This window comes from Diadema setosum, chromosome 4 (assembly GCF_964275005.1).
Source record: "Diadema setosum chromosome 4, eeDiaSeto1, whole genome shotgun sequence".
NCBI lineage: Eukaryota > Metazoa > Echinodermata > Echinoidea > Diadematoida > Diadematidae > Diadema > Diadema setosum.
The window spans coordinates 35,440,221-35,461,028 of NC_092688.1; the positions used below are offsets into that span (position 1 = coordinate 35,440,221).

Genomic DNA, 20,808 nt, shown 5'->3' on the forward strand with positions numbered 1-20,808 from the left:
GAACAAGAATTCAACAAATTTTTATTCTTATTAATGAAAAGTATACATTCCTTCGACTTGTTATTGACATAATTACTTATGTAAAGGGTTATATTGTTCGCCCTGCCCTCTGAAAGAGGAACGTCAAGTGTTCTTTCATTATGCTAAATCCATAAAAATATGTTTGAATTCTCTTCATATTTTCTTTATATCGTTACCCTACTGTGACATCGCGAATTGTTATAGTCTTCTTATCCAGCGATGACTTCACACGGATTTAACCAAAACTTTAAAAATTCAAAACTTTTGAACCTTTTAAACTTTCTGATTGTCCAAGTTTCTTCAGAACTACACTGTTACGTATTACTAAAGTATATCTGCATTTACTTAATCCTCATACTTGGGATATATTCGGCTTCCACCCTTTGCATGCTTTGAGTGCATAGAAAAGGGCTATCATTTTCATTGTTCTCTTCAAAATGACATTGGTACTGTGGGCTCTTTCTCTCTGCCTGTTCTTTAAGCATTTATGAGCAGTCCATCGCAAAGGGATTTAAAAATAGCACGCAGTAAGTCGTTCACTTCTTCAATTTTTCGCATTTTGAGTACATCGACACAATGGTGCGTGTCTGCCTTTATTACGCTTGCCATGACCGGGGGCTCTCGGGAGCTAAATCTAAATTTGACCCATCGTATAAAGATCGCATCGTAGGGTGGTATCTCGTTTGGCTGAACTGCTACATTCTCAATCGATGCTCTTGGCGTGCACATTTTGTGAGAATCCAGCAGCGCGCGTGACATGAATGTGAGATCCACCGTGGGCGAAATCAGCGCAAAGTGGCGATTTGAGTGACGTAAAGGTGAGGGAAAGTTATTAGTCTACCGACCCAGCCGTTTTACCTGAAGTGTTGGACTCAATGCACCCAGGATCTACAATATTTGAAAAAAAAAAAGATGACAACAACAATGGGTAAGTTTATGTTAAAAATTGCTGACTAGACACCAGAGCATACTATGAATGTTTATCATCCAAGTATTGTTTTGACTTTGATGACGATCTCGTCCTTTTCTATTGCTCAAAAATAGACTGACGGAGAAAACAGACAGTCACAATCTACCCTAAACACAAAAGTCGTGCGATGATTCAATTATTACATCGAAACGATATTGAAACTATACTACATGTATTTTCTAGCTAATCTTCACTCATTCAGAGAGAGGATTCATCACCCACATTATTCACAATATAGATGCCTAGATGAACGAAAAGACGGAGGAGGTGGAGCTGACATCTCAATGTTGAAATTTCTTACAAGTTACTCATCTAAAAACAAAAAGCTGGTATTAAGCTTTCGTTAATTTGCACATATGTGCTCACTGACCATTATTTTGCGTCATAATAATCTTTAAACTTTGCAAGTTTGCATGCTTTCCCCATTCTATAACGAGTAGCCTGCATCAATTTTATCGCGCAAACGTCTGACACCTGTAGAAGCCAATATATATCATGTTATGATTATAATGATAAGGCACCCCACCAAGAACAATATTTTCGAGGTTCATTACGTATTCCCCCACGATTTCACCTGACACAGTATCTTTGGAAAATTATCCATCATGAAATAAGGAAATCATATAGAACTAAGGTTCCTTTCTTCCACTCACCACCATGTCGTTCACTGGCTGTATTCCCGTATCCGGGCACTTACCCCCTGGGCAACCACCCTCCGGATAACTACCACCCGGATAATTACCCACCAGGTCTATTCCCCCTTAGGGCAACTACCCCCCGGACAACTACCCTCCTAGGGCAATCACCCTCCAGGGCCATTACCCCCTAGGACAACTACCACCCGGTCATCTACCCTCCTAGGGCAACTACCCCCAATGGCAATTACCCCTAGGACATCTACCCCCAGATAATTACCCCCTTGGTAACTACCCCCTGGATGACTACCCCCCGGATAACTACCCCCCAGATAACTACCACCCGGATAGCTACCCCCTGGATAACTACCCCCCGGATAACTACCCCCTGGATAACTACCCCCCGGATAACTACCCCCTGGGTAACTACCCCCCGGATAACTACCCCCTGGATAACTACCACCCGGATAGCAACTCCCCGGATAACTACCCCCCCCCCCCCCCGGATAACTACCACCCGAATAATCACTCCCCGGATAACTACCCCCAGGATAACTACCACCCGGATTACTACCCCCCCCCCCTTAACCATACCCCGAACCCCCCCCCCCCCCCGCCCCCGAAAGTTACCACCCGTTGTAATTTTTCCATAAGTTCATAACACCATATCAGAAGATGCACCTTTCTCTTACACTGTCATCATTTACTCTTTTGGCTTGCCATTTTCTACCGTTATAACACATTAGACGATAAACATAAGAAAAGGAGAGTTGATTGCACTACAATTCATATTCCCTTAAAAGGGCATTTTACCGGTTTTTTATTTTTTATATGTTGTTCTTTTAATTTTAAAAGACCCAGCGGTGCAAACAGAATCAAAATTTCATAACGATTAAGTCCGTAATTTAATGTTAAAAATGGAACTTTTTAGGTGAGAATTATGCTAATGAGCTGACGAGCCCGGATGTTATGATGTCACAGGTGCTCTCACTATTGCTGATTACAAGTGCTCGCATACGCGTGCGTTAATTCGTATCGAGTAGCAGACGACGCTTAGGCCTAATTTAGTTAGCAGGCGGCGCTTGTGTACTGTTCTATCCATGTAGATATCTCAGATTTCACTAAACCAAATCGCACCAAAATTACAGGATATACTTCATAGCATATTTCAAACTATTCTCTTATATTTGAACGAAATCAGTAATCGAGAAGTATCAATATTGACGTCGACTTTCAAGTCGTCACTAAAAAAAAAACTCACTCTTCGCGAGAGATCTTGGCGAATGCAAGATGCACAATCTAGAACTGAAGTTAGCCGACTAGTACTGTGCGAACGGGGAATTTACGCGAGAACTAAACTCAAAAGTGTAATGATTTTTGCGACTTGTGTGATATAGGAACTACATATTTCATTCAACTTACCACAAATAATTTGTACATTTATTTATTGTCCCCGATTACTTGAAAGATTTGTCTCATGATATTAAATGGCTAACTTCAGTCTGTGCGTGCGCAGCAGGTAGGTAGGGCCTGGCCGCAATCACTCGTGTTAGTCGTAGAGCAGATTATTTTTAGCGACGCCGACAGGAAAGTCGACATCTACACTTACGCTTCCCGACATGTGATTTGTTTCCAATTAACGTGAGCTGTTGGATATGAATCATAAAGTATTTCCTGTGAGTTTGGTGCCATTTGGCAAGGTGAATTTTGAGATATCTACATGGATACGGAAGTACGCTAGCACCTACACCAGCGCTGGGATCGCGAAGCGGCGACACTGTGTTAGAATCTACGTGGTCACGCCACTCTTCCGAGATACGGGTCCTAGTACGTAGGCCTACTGAAACAAACTGTTAGATCTAACATTAGTCCTTGGTGTAAATAACACCACTATGAGATTTATCTCGACTACAAAACATCGGAAATCCATAAAGCAGATACCTTACCTGAAAAATCCAGCACAGGAACAACAGTGCCTGCAGGACAAGGGTCCAGATCTAGATCTGGAGTCTGGACTTTCGTCTGGACTTTCTTCAAGTTCTGGCAGCAGGGGTATGTAACGTTACGCTGTGCCTTATTAGCGCTGTGCACATAGGGCCTACAGCTGCAGTGTCGACGGTGAGTGAGTGTAGGGCAACTCATCAAAACTTGGACTGCCACGTAGAACCTGCTCCTTGACTGCTCAGTAGTCCTAGTCCTAGTTCTAGTATTTCAGAGTCTATGTGTACTGGGTACCGTTTTCATCTCACTAAGTGTAAACCGTGCGTGCCGTTGAAGAGAGTCTATCTACATTTGGATTTAGATTCACTCAGCCCTCATCTACGTTAGATACTTTGAACTGGCGAACCATCGCTCGATCATGATCATCAATGCGTAACGTTACTTACACACAGTCTTCTATGGGCAGCACGTTCGGATAACGATGCCAATTTCATTTTGCATATCTGGAATTTCCCCACAAGTTTTATCTAAATAAAAAGCTGTTGAAGAGATTGCTTTTAAAGATTAATAGATATTGTTTAACATATTTATTATAGCTCCATATTGCAATTATACTAAATAACAGCTTTTGCAGTACTTCGTGTGAGATTTCATCAGTAAATTGGCATTATGTAGTTCGTCTTGCTAATGTCGGAGTTGTGCACCAAGAGCACCTGTGACGTAGGCCAAATTGTGTGGATCGTTCCATGGCTTGCTCGTTTTCATTTTTTTTCAAAAAATCATTACAGGCTTATCCTGGGTTTTACAATCCTCTCTTTCCAGTAGTAGGCATCAAAAAATGTAGATTAGAATTATCAGACATTTAGAAAATGTCAGTACAGTTTTCTTTTAACATTAGCGAGGGACCCTTCGATTAAAGCCATAATTTCTGATAGGATCCGGGCACGGTTTTATAAAAGTTATCAGTCCTGATAAGCTGTCAGTTCCACACAATTACCAATCGTTGTAGGTCGATCAAAGCAGGTCCATGGTAACAAGTCAGTGACTCGAGCTTATCAATCAAGCAGAATCCATGTTTTTATTGAAATTATTAGAGACTAACAAGATGTCATAACTGGCAACTTTTATCAAACGGTGCCCTAATCTGCCATAAGAGTAAAATTACAGCTTGTTTTACATACAAGTAGAATTGTGCTAGCTTTCAAATTAAATGTTCTCGACACTGAAATCAAGTTCAAATATAAGCTAGTCTGATTAGAAAGAGTAAAATATTACGAGTTTAACGGTATTTCTTTTCATTTTTTTTTCTACAAAACACCCCTAGTTGTTAACGAAGTCTTTTGTCCTGCACCCTCTTTTTGAATAGATCTATAGAGAGTTGTAGTTGACAGAATCCTTTTTTGCATTATAGGGCTGCTCTGTTTTATCCCGGCCATTTCAAGAGTATTTTTTTTTTCACAAAAATTTGAAACTTTCTTGGAATAACATGCTCTTTAATATTTCGTAAGGGGTTTCTAATTATCTCACCCAAAAGATGTTTAAAACCTGAAGTTAGGTCTCGACTAAAACCAGACGATATGAAAAAATGTTGTTGTTTTTTTCCAATTCAAATAGCAAACGTTGTTCGAAAATAAAAATGAGAGACGTAATTTTCTGGGGGAGAGTTACTGTAAGAGGGGTGATTGGTTGGAGACTAATTTTGATAAGGAGTAATTGTCAAGGGAGGTAATGCTCCGCGGTGATCATGCCAAGGAGGTGACAATCTCTTCCCACATCCTTGATAAGTACTAGTTGTTAATGCCCAATGATGCAGTAGGGCAATTCTGAAATGAGTGTTAACGGTATAACAGTAAAATAGTTACAAAATTGATGAAACAATGCAAAGAAAGCAAATTAAGACAGAGACGAAGTACACAAATAAAGATACAGTGAACTCCCGTTACAACGAACACGGTTATAACGAAATTTCGTTATAACGAAGCAAAACTTCTGGTCCCAAAATTATCGCCATTAAAGTCTATGGTACAAAATTCGCTTATAACGAAGACGGTTATAACAAAATTTTCGTTACCACGCAGTCTTTTCTGAGCGCCACTGACAAAGAAAAACAAAAGAAATGTGCTCCTTTACAACGAAATGCGGATCGAATTCAAAAATGCATAGCGGAACAAGCATTTTTATAGCGTCTCTGCATGCATGAGCGAACGCTTCACATCATTGTATGTTCACTCCGTGTATCACGCACAGTTTCCGAGGGGAACTTGCGTTATTGTAATACAATAATCTGAATTCAGATAAGGTTTGTTTCATTGTTCCGAAGTCCTTTGATACAAAACACACAGATTTTGATACAACTAAATGTCCGTAATAGTTCGGAAATGAAATATTAAGCACATTTTGGCGTTATTCCAAAGGTTCGTTAATCCCATGATAAAATATGGTTCTTATTCTTATACGGTTCGTTTGTCCGAAAATGATAGGAATTCAAAACGTTCGTTAATCGGAACATTACAAAAAGAATCGTTAATCCATGGTGGAAAAAGGTGAGTACACTAACAAAACTTAAGAATAAACTGCAATCCTTATAATCGTCTTAAGATAAATAAATCTTCGAAATAACTAACCTGTCTATTTTTTTTTCATTAACAAACTTTCTTCGGAATAACGAACCTTATTTCATTTCGGATGTAAAAGCCTTCGGAACAACGAACTTTCTGAATAGTGAACCTTTCTCATTTTTTTTTTTTGATTTATAGTTAACCTTCAGAATGACGAACCTCATTTCATTTTCAGATCAACGAACCTTCGGAAAATGAACAATATATTATTTTAACTTAAATTATGAACTTTCGGAATAATGATTCTTCGGAAATGCGAACCTTCAGATAAACAAACCATCGGAATCCCGGGAATGGCAAAACTTCGGAATAAGGAGCCTTCGGAGTACAAGTTTGTAGTTAAGTAAAAAAAAAAATAATAATAATAATAATAATAATAAAATAACCTTTGGAATATCGAACTGTAACCAAATCCTACACCGTCATTTTCTACACATGTGTGACAACACAAACAACTTTATGCTCTTTTTAAAATGTAATATTTAAACGAAATTAAAAAGGTACTCTCCCATTTCACATAGCTTTCCAGCGTATGATGAGGATTCAACAAACAGGAATTTATTTTTATGTGTGGTTTCCTTCTTTTCGTTATACATTGCATATTATTATAACGATATTTCGCTAAAACGAAAAAAACAAACAAACAAACAAACAAACAAACAAACAAACAACTGTCGGTCCTGGGCATTTCGTCCTAACGGGAGTGCACTGCACATGAACACACACGAGATAAATCCCTTGTAATGAGAGAAAGAGGAACGGTGAGTAATTAATGACAGGAATAGACTACCTTCACGGTACATGGACAGAGAAAAGCGAGAGGAAAGAGGAAGATGATGGGTCAAAACCAGGGCACGTGAGGCATGAGATATAAGCTCCTCAAAATAAAGAAGTGTTACATGGAGTTGTGGTAAACGATAGACGATTGTGGTTAAAAAAAAATGCTAAAAGTGAAGTGTAACATTTCTTCAAAATGTCTTTAGTTCAATGGTAAAGGCATTTAAACTTAAAACTTCTTTTATACTACTATCAAGAGAAATCCGAAATTTCGGAACAGTAAAAGAAAATACAGATTTAGCGAAAATAGTTTTGGTTAAAGGCATTGACATTTACTGGATTACCGGGTAGGATAGGGACAGTTTCGTTTTTGATGAACATAGAGTCAAAATACAGAAGGGAGGAATTAAGCTTGTACATAAATCGTCCTAAATGCAAACGATACATATCGTAAATCCTTAAGATGTTGTTTTCATAAGATGAAGTATCAGTATGGCATCTCCGTGATTCCTGGCAAATGATACAAAGAACTTCGTTTCCTGTAGTAATAATATTCTTTTTATTAAAAGTAAAAGTTGGGGGGGGGGGCAATGACCCGGGAGGTAGTTATCCAGGGGGTAATTGATTGGTGCACTGTCCTGGGGGTAATTTTCCTTTTGATAGTTATATAGGGGAGGGGGAGTTATAGGCCTACTTATCCTGGGTAATCATTCACGGGAAGTTATCGGAGGGGGTAGTTATCGGGTGGAAATTATATGGGGTCTAGTTATCGGAGGAAGGGGTAGTTAACCTGGGGATAATTATACTGGTGGTAATCATGTGTGGGGTAGTTACCCGGAGGGTAATTATCCGGGGGGTAATTATCCGGGGGTAGTTATCCGGGGGGGGGGGTAGTTATCCGGGGGGTAGTTATCCGGGGGGTAGTTACCCAGGGGGTAGTTCTCCGGGGGGTAGTTACCCAGGGGGTAGTACTCCGGGGGGTAGTTATCCAGAGGGTAGTTCTCCGAGGGGTAGTTACCCAGGGGGTAGTTCTCCGGGGGGTAGTTATCCAGGGGGTAGTTATCCGAGGGGGTAGTTATCCAGGGGTAGTTATCCGAGGGGTAGTTATCCAGGGGGTAGTTTTCCTAAGGGGGAATAGCCCTGGGGGGTGATTGCCCTAGGAGGGTAGTTGTCCGGGGGGTAGTTGTCCTAGGGGGTAATTACCCTGGAGGGTAATTGCCCTTGGAGGGTAGCTGTCCGGGGGGTAGTTGCCCTAGGGGGGAATTTTCCTGGGGGGTAATTATCCGGGTGGTAGTTATCCGGAGGGTGGTTTTCCAGGGGGTACTGTTCCTACAATTCATCTTTCATTCATCTCTTCATTATGTGCCTTGTCTGAGAAAAAAAAAATATTAATGTAGAAACATCTGTCAACGTGAAGAAGGCAACCGATTTGGGAAAAAAGCTCTCTCTCTCTCTCTCTCTCTCTCTCTCTCTCTCTATATATATATATATATATATATATATATATATATATACATATACATATATATATATACCTCCAGATCGACAGATATATATATATATATATATATATATATATACATATATATATGTATTATACATCTGTCTATATCATAAATAATTTCGACGCAGTCACGTGTTTCTATCACACTACTCCTATTCAAAAAGGAATATTAGCACTCTCTCAAAATCAGTGTTCCAGAGGACCGAGTTATTGATATTATCTCTTTCCCTTTTTACAGTCTGTAAAATGCCATTTGTCTTCTTCCCGGTCCTTGTTTCACGATCTAAATCAAAAAGGGGAATGTTATAATTGAAGAAACTTTATGAGCGTTTCGAATCTTCATTGTGCAATATTAACTTCCCCTTAAAGGGACCATGCAATGCAAATGTATGCTGACTTTTACTGATTTATAATACCCTGATCTTCACCAAATTATGTGGCCAAAAGAAATAAAAAAAAAAATACAATACTTTTTAGAATAATGTATTAAGTTTTCTACTGTTTTATTACTAATTGAATGCCAAGATTCTGTTAATGACATCATTTGTCAATCACTGATCACTATTACTAATTAAATGCCAAGATTCTGTTAATGACATGTCAATCACTGGTAAAGTACTAATATGCTTTAATAGCAAAAGACATTGGAATGTATACTTTCCTTTGACTGAGAATAACTGCATGTTTCCCTGTGGTGTATTTTATTAATTGTGTTAGTCACGTTGAAACATACAAGTTATGCTCTATCTAGAAAAAAAAAAAAGATGAATTCCTTGGTCTTTTGTTAATCACATTTGTACTTTAGCTGTTATTAACAGATAATGTTCCTGACATAATCTTGGTTTGGATGGTTTTTGTTAGCTTATACAAGTGATGTAATCAAACATTATAAAATATCATAATGAAGTATAATCATATAGGAAATATCTAGATACTCATTGGGCCACAGAAGTGATGTTGAGGGTAGGCCTACATCATGAATCAGCGCACACCCACATGCATTTGCAGTGCGTAGTTCCTTTAACCCTCTCTATGACGTCTGCAACCATTCATTCACCATTCTTGTACCAAGAGTGTTATATGCTTCCGTCTCTCCGCCACCATCCCCCATCCCCATCAGAATCAGCACCGCAGGCGGGAATTTCTTCTTGGTAGACACATGGTATAGAAGAAGATAATCTCTTAGATTGCTCAGATCGAATATTCTTCTTTTTTTTTAATCTCCATTTTCCCCGTCTTTGTATATTTCATTTTTTCAAATGGAAACACACCAATGTAACAATGTCGATACAATTTATTGTTCAGGGACTATAATTGTACTATACAATTCACCGGAGATTAAACATGACTGGCTGTATGAAAATTCATCTGCCATTCAGGCAGTCAGGTTTCTGTTGTGTGCTATTTTTCAAGATTCTTTCTTCATACCTCAAAGGTAGATAACCGCAGAAAAAAAAAAAAAAAAGACATACACACAACAGAATAGCTCAAGGAAAAACACAACTTTATTACTGTAATCCCCGGAAGAAAAAAAAAGCAAATGTCATCTCGTCAGGGAAGTCCATATTCCAAAAGAACGAGTTATTGTGTGTCCGTCTCGTTGTTGTTGTTATGTTTCTCAATGCCCTCTGTCTTTCGAGATGAACGCCCTGAAATATTGCGAGGTTGTAATTTGATCGAAAGCGGAGTCCAATTGAAATCAGGAAGGCTAGGGGGAATAAAAAAAGAAGTCCCTCTCTTGCTAGAGCCCAGTTTCAAAGCAGACTCCAGGCAACGAAATGGCGATGGAATTATCCAGTAAATGTTAATTTCCCAAATGGGGCGTTGGCTAGAAGCAAGCAAATCCGGCAAATGCCGAAGAAATAACTGCCAGAAGGTGCCAACACGGATATGGGAGAGTGGAAGAAAGCAGTATGAGACGAATGATAAAGCACTTGTTTTATTTTTTCTTAATTTTTCCATCTGAAAGTTTGTTGGATATCCCATATTTACTAACGTAAAGTTTGTCTTCCATATTCATCCGCAATAGCTGGTCTTTCATGGGGTCCAGTTGAGTGTGAGGCGGGACCACTTCACCCGGTTAACACGCTGCTCTTTGCGATGAATGGATGAAGCGGGATCTTTCACGTGCATGAGTTGTGACTCTCTCATACACGGGACCTCCATTTTATGTCCTATCCGAGGGACAGAGTGTTTAGCCTCTTACTAAAGGGGACGGAAAGATTACACGCAAAAATTGTACAGTTAGACTCGGGAATCGAACCCGGGTCGAACCCCTACCGACTGATCCAAATCACCGCCCTTTTTCAATATAACAGATTTGCGGCTTTTTTTTTTTCACAATGCCTTCTGATGATGCATAGTCTTAAGGGTGCAACCAAAACCCACGAGTCATACAGCTCACGAGTTACACAGCCCACAAGTCATACAGCCCATGGGTTGGACACTGAGCAAACAAGGCCCACAAGACCGACACAAGTTGTAATGTCGAAACTCGTGGGCTGTTTTTACCTATAGTAACTATATATGGGTCTTATGCCGAGTGTCAAACTCATGGGCTGTATGAATAATGGACATTTTTTTTTTTTCAATGCCGAACTCGTGGACCGTATTACTCGTGGGTGTCGGTCTCATGGGATAATCCTACATACTATCTTCGCAGGTGTGACTTGAGGGAATCTTTGAGGCTGTTGCAGGATTCAAGGAAAATTGCATGCAGTGTTTTGAGTGAGCGTGAGCGAGCCTATATAAATCAAGTGTTCATACTTAAAGCCTGCCCTTGATATTTGTTTTTATTCTTTTGAATTGTGTCTAAGTTGAATTTTCGAGATTATCTTGAAAGGAGATTACCACATGATCAAATTAACTAAACAGGTTCTCTTCTGGACCAATGACAAGAGAAATTCGAATATTCCTTGCATTACCTTTATTTCTGACTGTAAATTGCCTTATTATGTCCACACGACAAGATATAGATCCTTTGTGTTATCATTTAGTTGTATATAATATCAACATTACAATGTCTGGGTAAATAATGACAATGATATTGTATGGATTAAAAATGATGAATTACAACAAAAGCTGATACTTATCTTAATCAATAGTCAGTATACATTGAACCAAAACAAGCATATTCATTGGGGGGACTCTAAAAAAAGTTATAAGGATGATGAAGAGTAGTAGGATGATGGGGGGAGGCGGAAGAGGAGGAAGAGGAGAAGAAGAGGAAGAGGAGGGGAAGGAGAAGAAGAAGGAGGGGGAGGAGGAGGAGCTGGCAGAGAATAGTGAACAGAGATGACGATGATGACCAGTTGAGAGTAAAATATAAAGGGAATTGGATGGAGGAGAAAATAAGAAGACGAAAGGGAGAGAAGAAGATAAACATCGTGGTCACGGTAGAGAAAAAAAAAGTGCCTGATTTATGCAGTGATAAAAACGCTAGCGTTATCTGAGATTAGAAACCCTGATCTTGAATAATTCATTAGGTCCTATTAATGATTCTCCGAATCCTCCAATATCCCACGGTTTGCTTAAAGAGGATTGAGATATTCAGACCGCGGAAGGATTGCAAAACTTTGGTTGCAGTCTTCCACACTCTTTAATCGAAGTAAGGTGCATTCATCTCCTGAAACGCAAGGACCTGTATTAATGGTACTATACAAAACACACACGCGCGCGCACACACACACACACACACACACATTAACAAAAATCCGGGTGGAACGAACTTCCTTCGTGCAAGCATAACTTCTGGCGTGCAAGCATAACTTCTGCACTATAGCAAATTTTGAATTGTCGTGGTCCAGTGGATTGAGCACAGCGCTTTCAACGAGAAGGATTAGGGTTCGAGCCCTGGCGCGGGCGTATTGCCTTCAGCAATATAGGCCTATACACTAAATCCACATTGCTCCCCTGACTACAGTTGCTATTCCCAGTGGGAAGTTCATTGTGTACGAGGATAGATTTACCTTGACTCGTGTGTGTCCCGGCGTGGATGAGGGACATGTGATATAGGTGCCAGTAGTATAAATGCGGTGTAAAATGCATCAAGCACCGAGGCATGGTGGAAAAGGGTTTGTCATTATGATAATGTGTATGATTTATATCTGTATCTTCAAATCATTTTCAAGTTAATCTAGCAATAACTCTTTCTTTGTATATAGATAGATAGATAGCTAGTTAGCTAGATAGATAGACAGACAGATAAAAATGATTAAGTTAATACATGGTGATAAATATGCCTCTGAATACATTTAGATTTATACGTGAATAACATATAGACATTAATCAGGGCTCCACACTAACTTTTATTTTTGGTGGGCAAAAGGCAAACATCCGACCTTTTTTGGTGGCCCGATCAGGCCACCAAATTCTTCGTTTCTGAAATTTTGGTGGTCCGACGTGCGTTTTTGGTGGCCCCGGGCCACCGGGCCACCGTTAGTGTCGAGCCCTGCATTAAGACACATAATATGATATTTTTGAGTTTGTGTCATATTAACAAATCACGTCGGGGACATGTCTCAATACTTGAACCAATATCCAACCCCTTATCTCTAATCATTGTCACACAACCAACGCATCTAAATGCTGAATACTCGGTGCACTAGGGTATCGGTGTCGACTCCAAAATGCAAGGGATCGACGAAGCACTTGTGATCGATTGCCCTGACTGGCAGGAATGTCTGTTATTTCATGCCAACAACAGCTGGGTGGGCCCGTTCCAAGACATGACGAATGGACATTATACAGCTATCGCATACGGAGACATGTAAACATGTAAACATGTGACTTCCTTTAAGGATTCTAGAAATATCTTTTGGCAGTTTAAGTTGATATGATTGTTAATATGCATGTGCAGTTTCCTGAAGTATTCCGAGAATCCTTGAAGGAAGACATTATGTAAATGATTATACTTACGCACACACCCATACATACACACACACACACACACACACACAGATATATATATATATATATATATATATATATATATATATATATGTATATATATATATATATATATATATGTATATATATATATTTATATGTATGTATGTATAAATATATATGTAATAAAATCAACGAAATTAGTTTTGAGGCTTACGTTGCTTTCGATCTTGTTCTCCTTTTTTTATCAATCGAGCTTTCTCTCTCTCTCTCTCTCTCTCTCTCTCTCTCTATATATATATATATATATATATATATATATATGAATATGTGTGTGTTGCGTGTGTGTGTGTATGTAATACGCATATACAATCAATAATAAACACTTTTACATCACAATAGTCCATCAAAGATATGCTCATGCTACTGTAAAGAGCAGTAGCAAAGGAAAAACGTTGAATATAGAAGCGACAACTTAAAAACAGAGTGACAATAGGTCAATAATCCTATATGGTTGTTGACACTGTAACGTGTATCCACAGTACGCAACATTATATGACCATTGATGGGACTCCGGAGCATACTCGTTCTTCACTGTATCGTCTCGATAACACCCATTTATCAACTACTTGAATACAAGAAGGCATCATGTTGTCACCTTCTATGAAAAACAAGGTCATTTGCCTTCGATGTTTACGGAAACATTTTGAATCTGTCTCTCTTACTTGCTTTAACCGATGTATAATACTGTCTTTTTCCGAGTACGAATTGAGCACCTTTCTCCTGAACAGCTTTGCAAGAACTATACATTATACCGGTATGTGTTTATATATCAGGTGCAGAAGAACAGGAGGTTGTAGCCCCTCCCTCCTCCCAACCACACACTTTTGCCTCTAGAATGAAAAAAAAAAACACAACAATAACAACAAGAAGAAGAAAATCGGAACAAATTGCAACAAAATTCACGATTTTCTGAGGGTTCCGTCCTGAGATTATTTTCATGTCATGGGGGGGGGGGGGGTACTATTGTCCCTTAGCCCAACCTGGAGCACTTGACGAACCCTCTTTCTCTCCCCCCCCCCCCCTCCGATTTTGAAGAATACGCAGGGCGTTTGATTGTTGTGGGAGTAGATTTTATACCAGTCGATCAAAGATTAATACTGCATAGCACACATTTTTAGATAAAAGATGTGCAGTTATAATCTTATCAGTGTGCAAAAGCTTGCAGGCTTTTGTTGTTGTTGTTGGTGTTGTAAGGTGAGATAGCTCTCGTAGTCAAAGTCAAGTAAAGTTGAATGGAGATCTAGCGACATAAAGAAGGCGAGAGATTAGGGTTGAGGAGATCGAAAGAGATACTTGAGGAGACAGGTATGTATATGGATAAAAACAAACTTAATCTTACACGTATATAAGTAATGATACGTGATCATTTACAACAGTAATGTTGGAGGTGACAGGTGTAGGTGAATTTCACTGCAGTCAAAGGAAAGAGTTAAAAATTCGTAGAGCTCGACAGAGGTGAGAGTCCCAGGATTTTATTTTACAGGTGAAACACCATGGGTCTTTTGAGAGTATAGCTTGCACTCGACCTGAAGCCCTGCCCGGCAATCCAGCCATATTAGTGAAACTCAAGACTTTGCAAATAAGGCCGTGGTCCGACTTCGCCCTGCGATGGTCACAGCGAACGACGAATTCGCCCTCATTCGACGTGCATCGAGATCTTATATCGGATAGTGCATTGCAAATTTTGTGCAGTGCACCGTTGTCTCCTATTTGAATAATAGCACAGACACGCTTCAGAGACTATTCCAATGGGTCATATTATTCATTACTTTATTTGTCGTATATTCACAGTTATGATATGTGAAGTGATGATTTGTTCGTGCTTTTCACAATGCCGTGGGATGATAAGAGCGACAGATTGTTTGAAAAGAACAACGAAAGAAATATAATAATATATATCAGGGTAAATACACGCATGTTTGATAGTGAATGGTTGTTTGTTATTCCACGGGGTCGTTAGTGCGCAAACGCAATAAGGTTCGTAATTATTCTGAAGGTTCGTTAATACTCACCTTTTTTCGGATGTAATAACGAACCGTACATGTATTTCATTTTCGGACGATAGAATATTCGGAATAACGAATCTTATTTTGTGTTTGTTTGTTTGTTTGTTTGTTCGTTCGTTTAATTTTCCATCCGAGAAGACGGTTTGAAAACCCATATCCAGCATCAACTGGTCTTCCATGGGGTCCAGTTGGGTGTGAGGTGGACCACTCTACCGGGTTATGCGACCTGCTCTTTTTGATGAATGAATGAACCGGGATCTCTTTCTTAAATTAGTTGTCACTCTCTCACACATGGGGACCTCCACTTCAGGATAACCCAGCCTCCATAAAAATTGAACCCTACTTCACTTTCGTATTTAAGGAGTATTGAACCCTCTTAATTACCCAACAGAAGTTCGGATTAACCGTTAGCGAACCCTACCTGTCATATCAAGGTGTCACAAAAGAATTGTAGTTGTTTGTATTTTACTTACATGTGAAAACTGTGTAAACAGAAGTGAAATGGAACAAAATGGAATTGTTAAAAGGTATAATGAAGCCAGTCATCGGCTGAAAGGATTTGATTTTGAACCGTCCTGTGGCTATACTGCCTGATGTGCGCAAGAAAAGAAGTCACTAAACTGTGATGGAATCTTACTATCATATGCCATGGTTTCCCGAATGCTAAGTGTGAAATAAGGAGTTAGAATCTGTTTATAGCATTGTGACAAGAAAATAATCACACGGAAGGCAGATTACTACAGAGTCTCAAAATCATGAATTTCACATAACATAAGCAAAATGTTTGTATGTGTATGAGACTAAACCATACAATCCATTGCAGTCATGTAAGCCAAGTACATACATTGGATATATCATCTGGATAAGTACTGTTTGAAAGACATTGATTAAACATTGTTAAATGATACATTTATTCTGTATTCCCCTTTAATATCAGTGTTCATTGACTGATCATGATCATAATTAGGCTTATAACAACCGCTATTGATTTTGATAAAATTCATGAGCCAGATTTGACACAATCGGAGGGAATTCATGCGAGATGCGACATAATGACACCGAAATCGTGTCTTGTGAATGTAAGCACGATGATTACTAGCTCCTACGACCATCAGATCGTGGAAGAGTGTGACGTATGACTGTGACCATGGTGACGTCACTTGTCTTATACTCATCGTTATCAGACTATTCAGACTAATGGACAGTCATTGTCTCTTTTTTTTTTGGGGGGGGGGGTACTACACACAAATAATATCATATGATCAAACTCATCGCGACAAGATGAGATACATTCACTGATCATCCTCTTCTGGAGAACATTCAAAATTGAGTGGGTGTGTCATTCTTCAATAAATGAACCAATGAGAACCTTTCAATAAATGACATCATAGTTACGTGGTCAATATGCCGTGTAATGCTAGTACATGTACCAATTAATGATTCCTTTCATCTCGAGTTCTTTGACCTACAGAACTTGAATTGCACCTCTTATGTAGCTATTATTTAAATATATACAAAGTCTTTAGAACACAGAAAGCATAAACCTTAACTAATAGATACAAGAAAATCTAAACTACACGGCTAATGACAGGAGGATGAATTTTATCCCCAGTTTCATACTTTGAATGACAATTCTACACATAGCTCAAGTAAATATCGCTTACGTATAGTTTACTCAGGAACTGACGCCCTTATTTCAGTAATAGATTCAATGCTTGTTTTTGTTTTGTTTGGTACACATGGCTTGCTTATAGGTACGCATATCATAGAAATGACAAGAAAAAAAAAACCTATACAATACAATGTATCAACACATCAATAGAGTGGATGTAAATCCAGCAAAGGCGGGAAAGACTCTATTTAAAGATTTTTTTTTTTTTTTGGGGGGGGGGGTATATACGCAAGTAATGGAAATGCCCTTCCTCTGAGTAATTGCTGTAAGGTAAAACCTATATGGAATAAGAGGTACAAATCAGAATAAACAATGAATTCCGAACACGTAAATGCATTGATGCTGGAGAAATATTATCGCCACGGTCGTAGATTATATCAGAGTGAGAGAGAGAGAGAGAGGGAGAGAGAGAGAGAGAGAGAGACATCCATTTTAAACATCAGAACAATTGCGTTTCGGGGTTGGTTTTTTTTTTTTTCGTATGACATCTCCTTACGGATTCCACTTTTACATATGTTTGTTAATCCGAAAACACATAAATGCTAGTCAATCCGAAAATGTAATAGGATTTGTTAATCAGAACAATTGTGGCGTTGTTCTGAAGGTTCGTTATCCCGAAGGTTCATCAATCCGAAGATAAAACTAGGTTAGTTAAATTCCGATGGTTCGAGAATGCAAAAATGAAACAATTTTCGTTAAACCAAAGGAAATGAAAAGAAGGTGCGTACTAGCGATACTTCAGAATTATAAACCTAATTTGATATTTGGATTAACGAATCTTCAGAGTGTTAAACGAACCTTATTTTATTTTCGGTTAAACAAACATTCGGAAGAAATTATTATGTTCTACTTTTTTTTTTTTTTACTTCATTGAAATTCCCTCTTACAAACCCGCGAAGACTTGCATGGTATCATCGTATGAACATTGAGAATCATGATCTCTTTAGACCGTGACACACACATTATAACAAAAATCCATGACATAATTGCAACTGGAACTCACACATTGAAAGACCAAAAAATAACAATTACTCATGATCGCATTGACAAGGAAATACTGAACCCCTGTCAGCAATGACAGGAAAACCCATGTCCTTGGAGATAGCATAATAACTTATTGGCTAGGCAATACAGACAATAAAGGCAGTAACATCGCCCATTAACCCATCATGAGTGAATGCTCGCCGGTCAGAAAGAGATGAAGAAGTGACTCGGACGAGTCACTATACACTGTTCTCTCCTTGATTTTTCACAAGTACGTCCAGTCGAACAGATCTGATTTACACGCTTCTAGGCGTTACCTTCAGAACAGGACAATCTACGCATTGTCTGTTTGAATCGTTTCGACCGTCCCGAGGTGCAAGTCGGCAACGTTCCCGATCTCTCTGGAAGGATAGAACTTGAGATTAGAGGCGCGGCGTGAGATCTTCTCTAGCTTGTTGTGGTCAAGATAGACGTTATCCAACATCTTCTCCAGATCCCGCCGTGGCGACTCGTCGGGAATGGACTGCTGAAGCAGGGCTGTCTCCGTTAGTTTTCCTACTGCGCTGGACTGCTCGCTGATGGAGTCAAGTACGATGCGCTGGAAGTTGGCTTCGTCATCGAGTTCTTTGGATAACTTCTCCTTGAATTGGTCGCACTCCTGGCAGAGGGCGTCGCGAACACTCTTGAGTCGATCCACGCACTCCTGATACACCTCATCTATCCGCAGCTTCTGCGCCTCGATAGCATCCGCCACTTGGGTTTCCTTCACGTGATCTAGATATTCTAAGTATTCAGTGATATCACCGACGTTGTCGTCCACTCTGCTCTGCAAGCGGCCTATGTCGGCCTCCTGGTTCTCCTCGAAATCTTTGAACTCGACGACGGTGTGTCCCTCGTGGTCCGGAGGGAGGCGGCATAGGACGCAGAGGTATTTCCGGCAGTCCACGCAGACGAACTCTTTGAGCTCCTGCGAGTGTTCCTCGCACGGGCTGCGGATCTTCTCCTCCCCGCTCTCGACCTGCTGCAAGGTAACCAATTTGTGCTCGGCTTCTTCGTATAGACTGTTGTGCGTGGAAAGACACGATGGGCAAATCGGCTTGGCGCAATTCTGACAGTAGATTTCGGCAAGTGCTGCCTCGCCTGCCTCGCCTACGTCGCATAGTGTGCAGCGCGTGAAACTCACATTCAGAGCGGATGGTCTGTCGGTGGTTTGCTTGGTTGTTAGGTTAGATACATCGCCATCTGGTACCGGGCAAACGGTACGACAGACGGGGCAACTGATACTCTCACCCCGTCCTTGCGAGTTGTGCAAGCGCACCAAGCATTCCTGGCAGCAGGTGTGAATGCAACTCAGCATTTTCGGTTCACTTAGGACATCTCTACAGATGGGGCATGTCGACTCGTCCGTCGAAGCCTGTTCCGCTGCGGCCATGCTTGTCACCTGCTGACCTGCATTGCACGAATAGTATAAAGGAAAACCTTATTAAAGTCGTAACAAGACGAAGAACACACGTAGCAGTTGCTAAATTGTACTGTGCGTATTAAAAAAAAAAGGTAATCCAACTTTGGAGGGCGACCATTATTTTCATAACTGTCAGCTCTGCAGAATGCAATTTAGTTGTGAAAAAAGAAGAGCTCTTCCTTTTTCCATTGATACCTAATTATGCTGACAAATTTCATGCATGACTGAGCACATGAACTTTAAAGACAACAATGACAAACTGCACTTTTTCCAAGTATGAGTGTCATCGCTAAGGAACAATGCATGTCTCACTGAATGGATGGGATCTGCCAATGAAAGTGGTAACATTAACATTAACATGAAATTTGTCAACATAATTAGGTATCAATCGAAAGAGGAAGAGTTCTTCTTTCCTCACAACGAACATTGTGCCCTCCATAGCTGACAATTATGAAATGGCAGCCCTCCAAAGTTGGATTACCTTTTTTTTATACGCTGTGTATATCGCGGACAAAGGTTCTTTTATGTAAGCCCTGTATACATCGCTACAAAAACCAATACATGCGGCGAGAAGGCAATTTGTTCAGACATGCTTTGGACAAGTAGGCAACTTTTCACCTATAGGTGAGTTTTAAGAAGTCGCCTTCAAGTTTTTCCCCTTTCCAAGATAGACACTTACAGTGTTGGAACAAGTCGCCTTCTAGCCGAAAATGGAAATTCCGTATAGATACCCCAGTCACATGTTCACTACATAATAACTTTGCAATGATAACCTGATCATTACACCGCTCTTTTAAAATCTGAATTCGGACATTGCAAAAAACATTGCACCATTACGTAATGCATTTTTTTTTCGACAAATGTGAGACATTATTCTCCAGACATCTAAGGTATGCAATGACAATTTCTGTGCACCCCCCCCCCTTACAGTTACAGTGTCAACAAGCATATACGAGCTAGGATTATATTCTTTCTCTTTTTAAGATGCCGCTGCGGCTTATTATCATTATGATATTTGAAATAAATGTTTTTCTTCTGCTGCTGCTCTTTTTGATGGACTATTGCGCAGTAGAAGTGTTAACTATACAGGGCCTATATTATACATACATGCATACACATACACACAAACACTATCAATAAACATGTATAATATATATATACAGTGTATATATATATATATATATATATATATATATATATGTATATACATGTATATATACACTCAACAAAAAAAGAAAGTAAATACTTTTTCAAGTTTATATTTCTCA

At 39.5% G+C, this 20,808-nt stretch overlaps 1 protein-coding gene across 1 annotated transcript; it reads right to left on the minus strand.

The window, feature by feature from the left end:
* Nucleotides 1-18,412: 18,412 nt before the first annotated feature.
* Nucleotides 18,413-19,510, minus strand: LOC140227187 (E3 ubiquitin-protein ligase TRIM56-like). Its single transcript, XM_072307616.1, has one exon. The coding sequence runs from the start codon at nt 19,508-19,510 to the stop codon at nt 18,413-18,415; it is 1,098 nt and encodes a 365-aa protein (XP_072163717.1).
* Nucleotides 19,511-20,808: the final 1,298 nt, after the last annotated feature.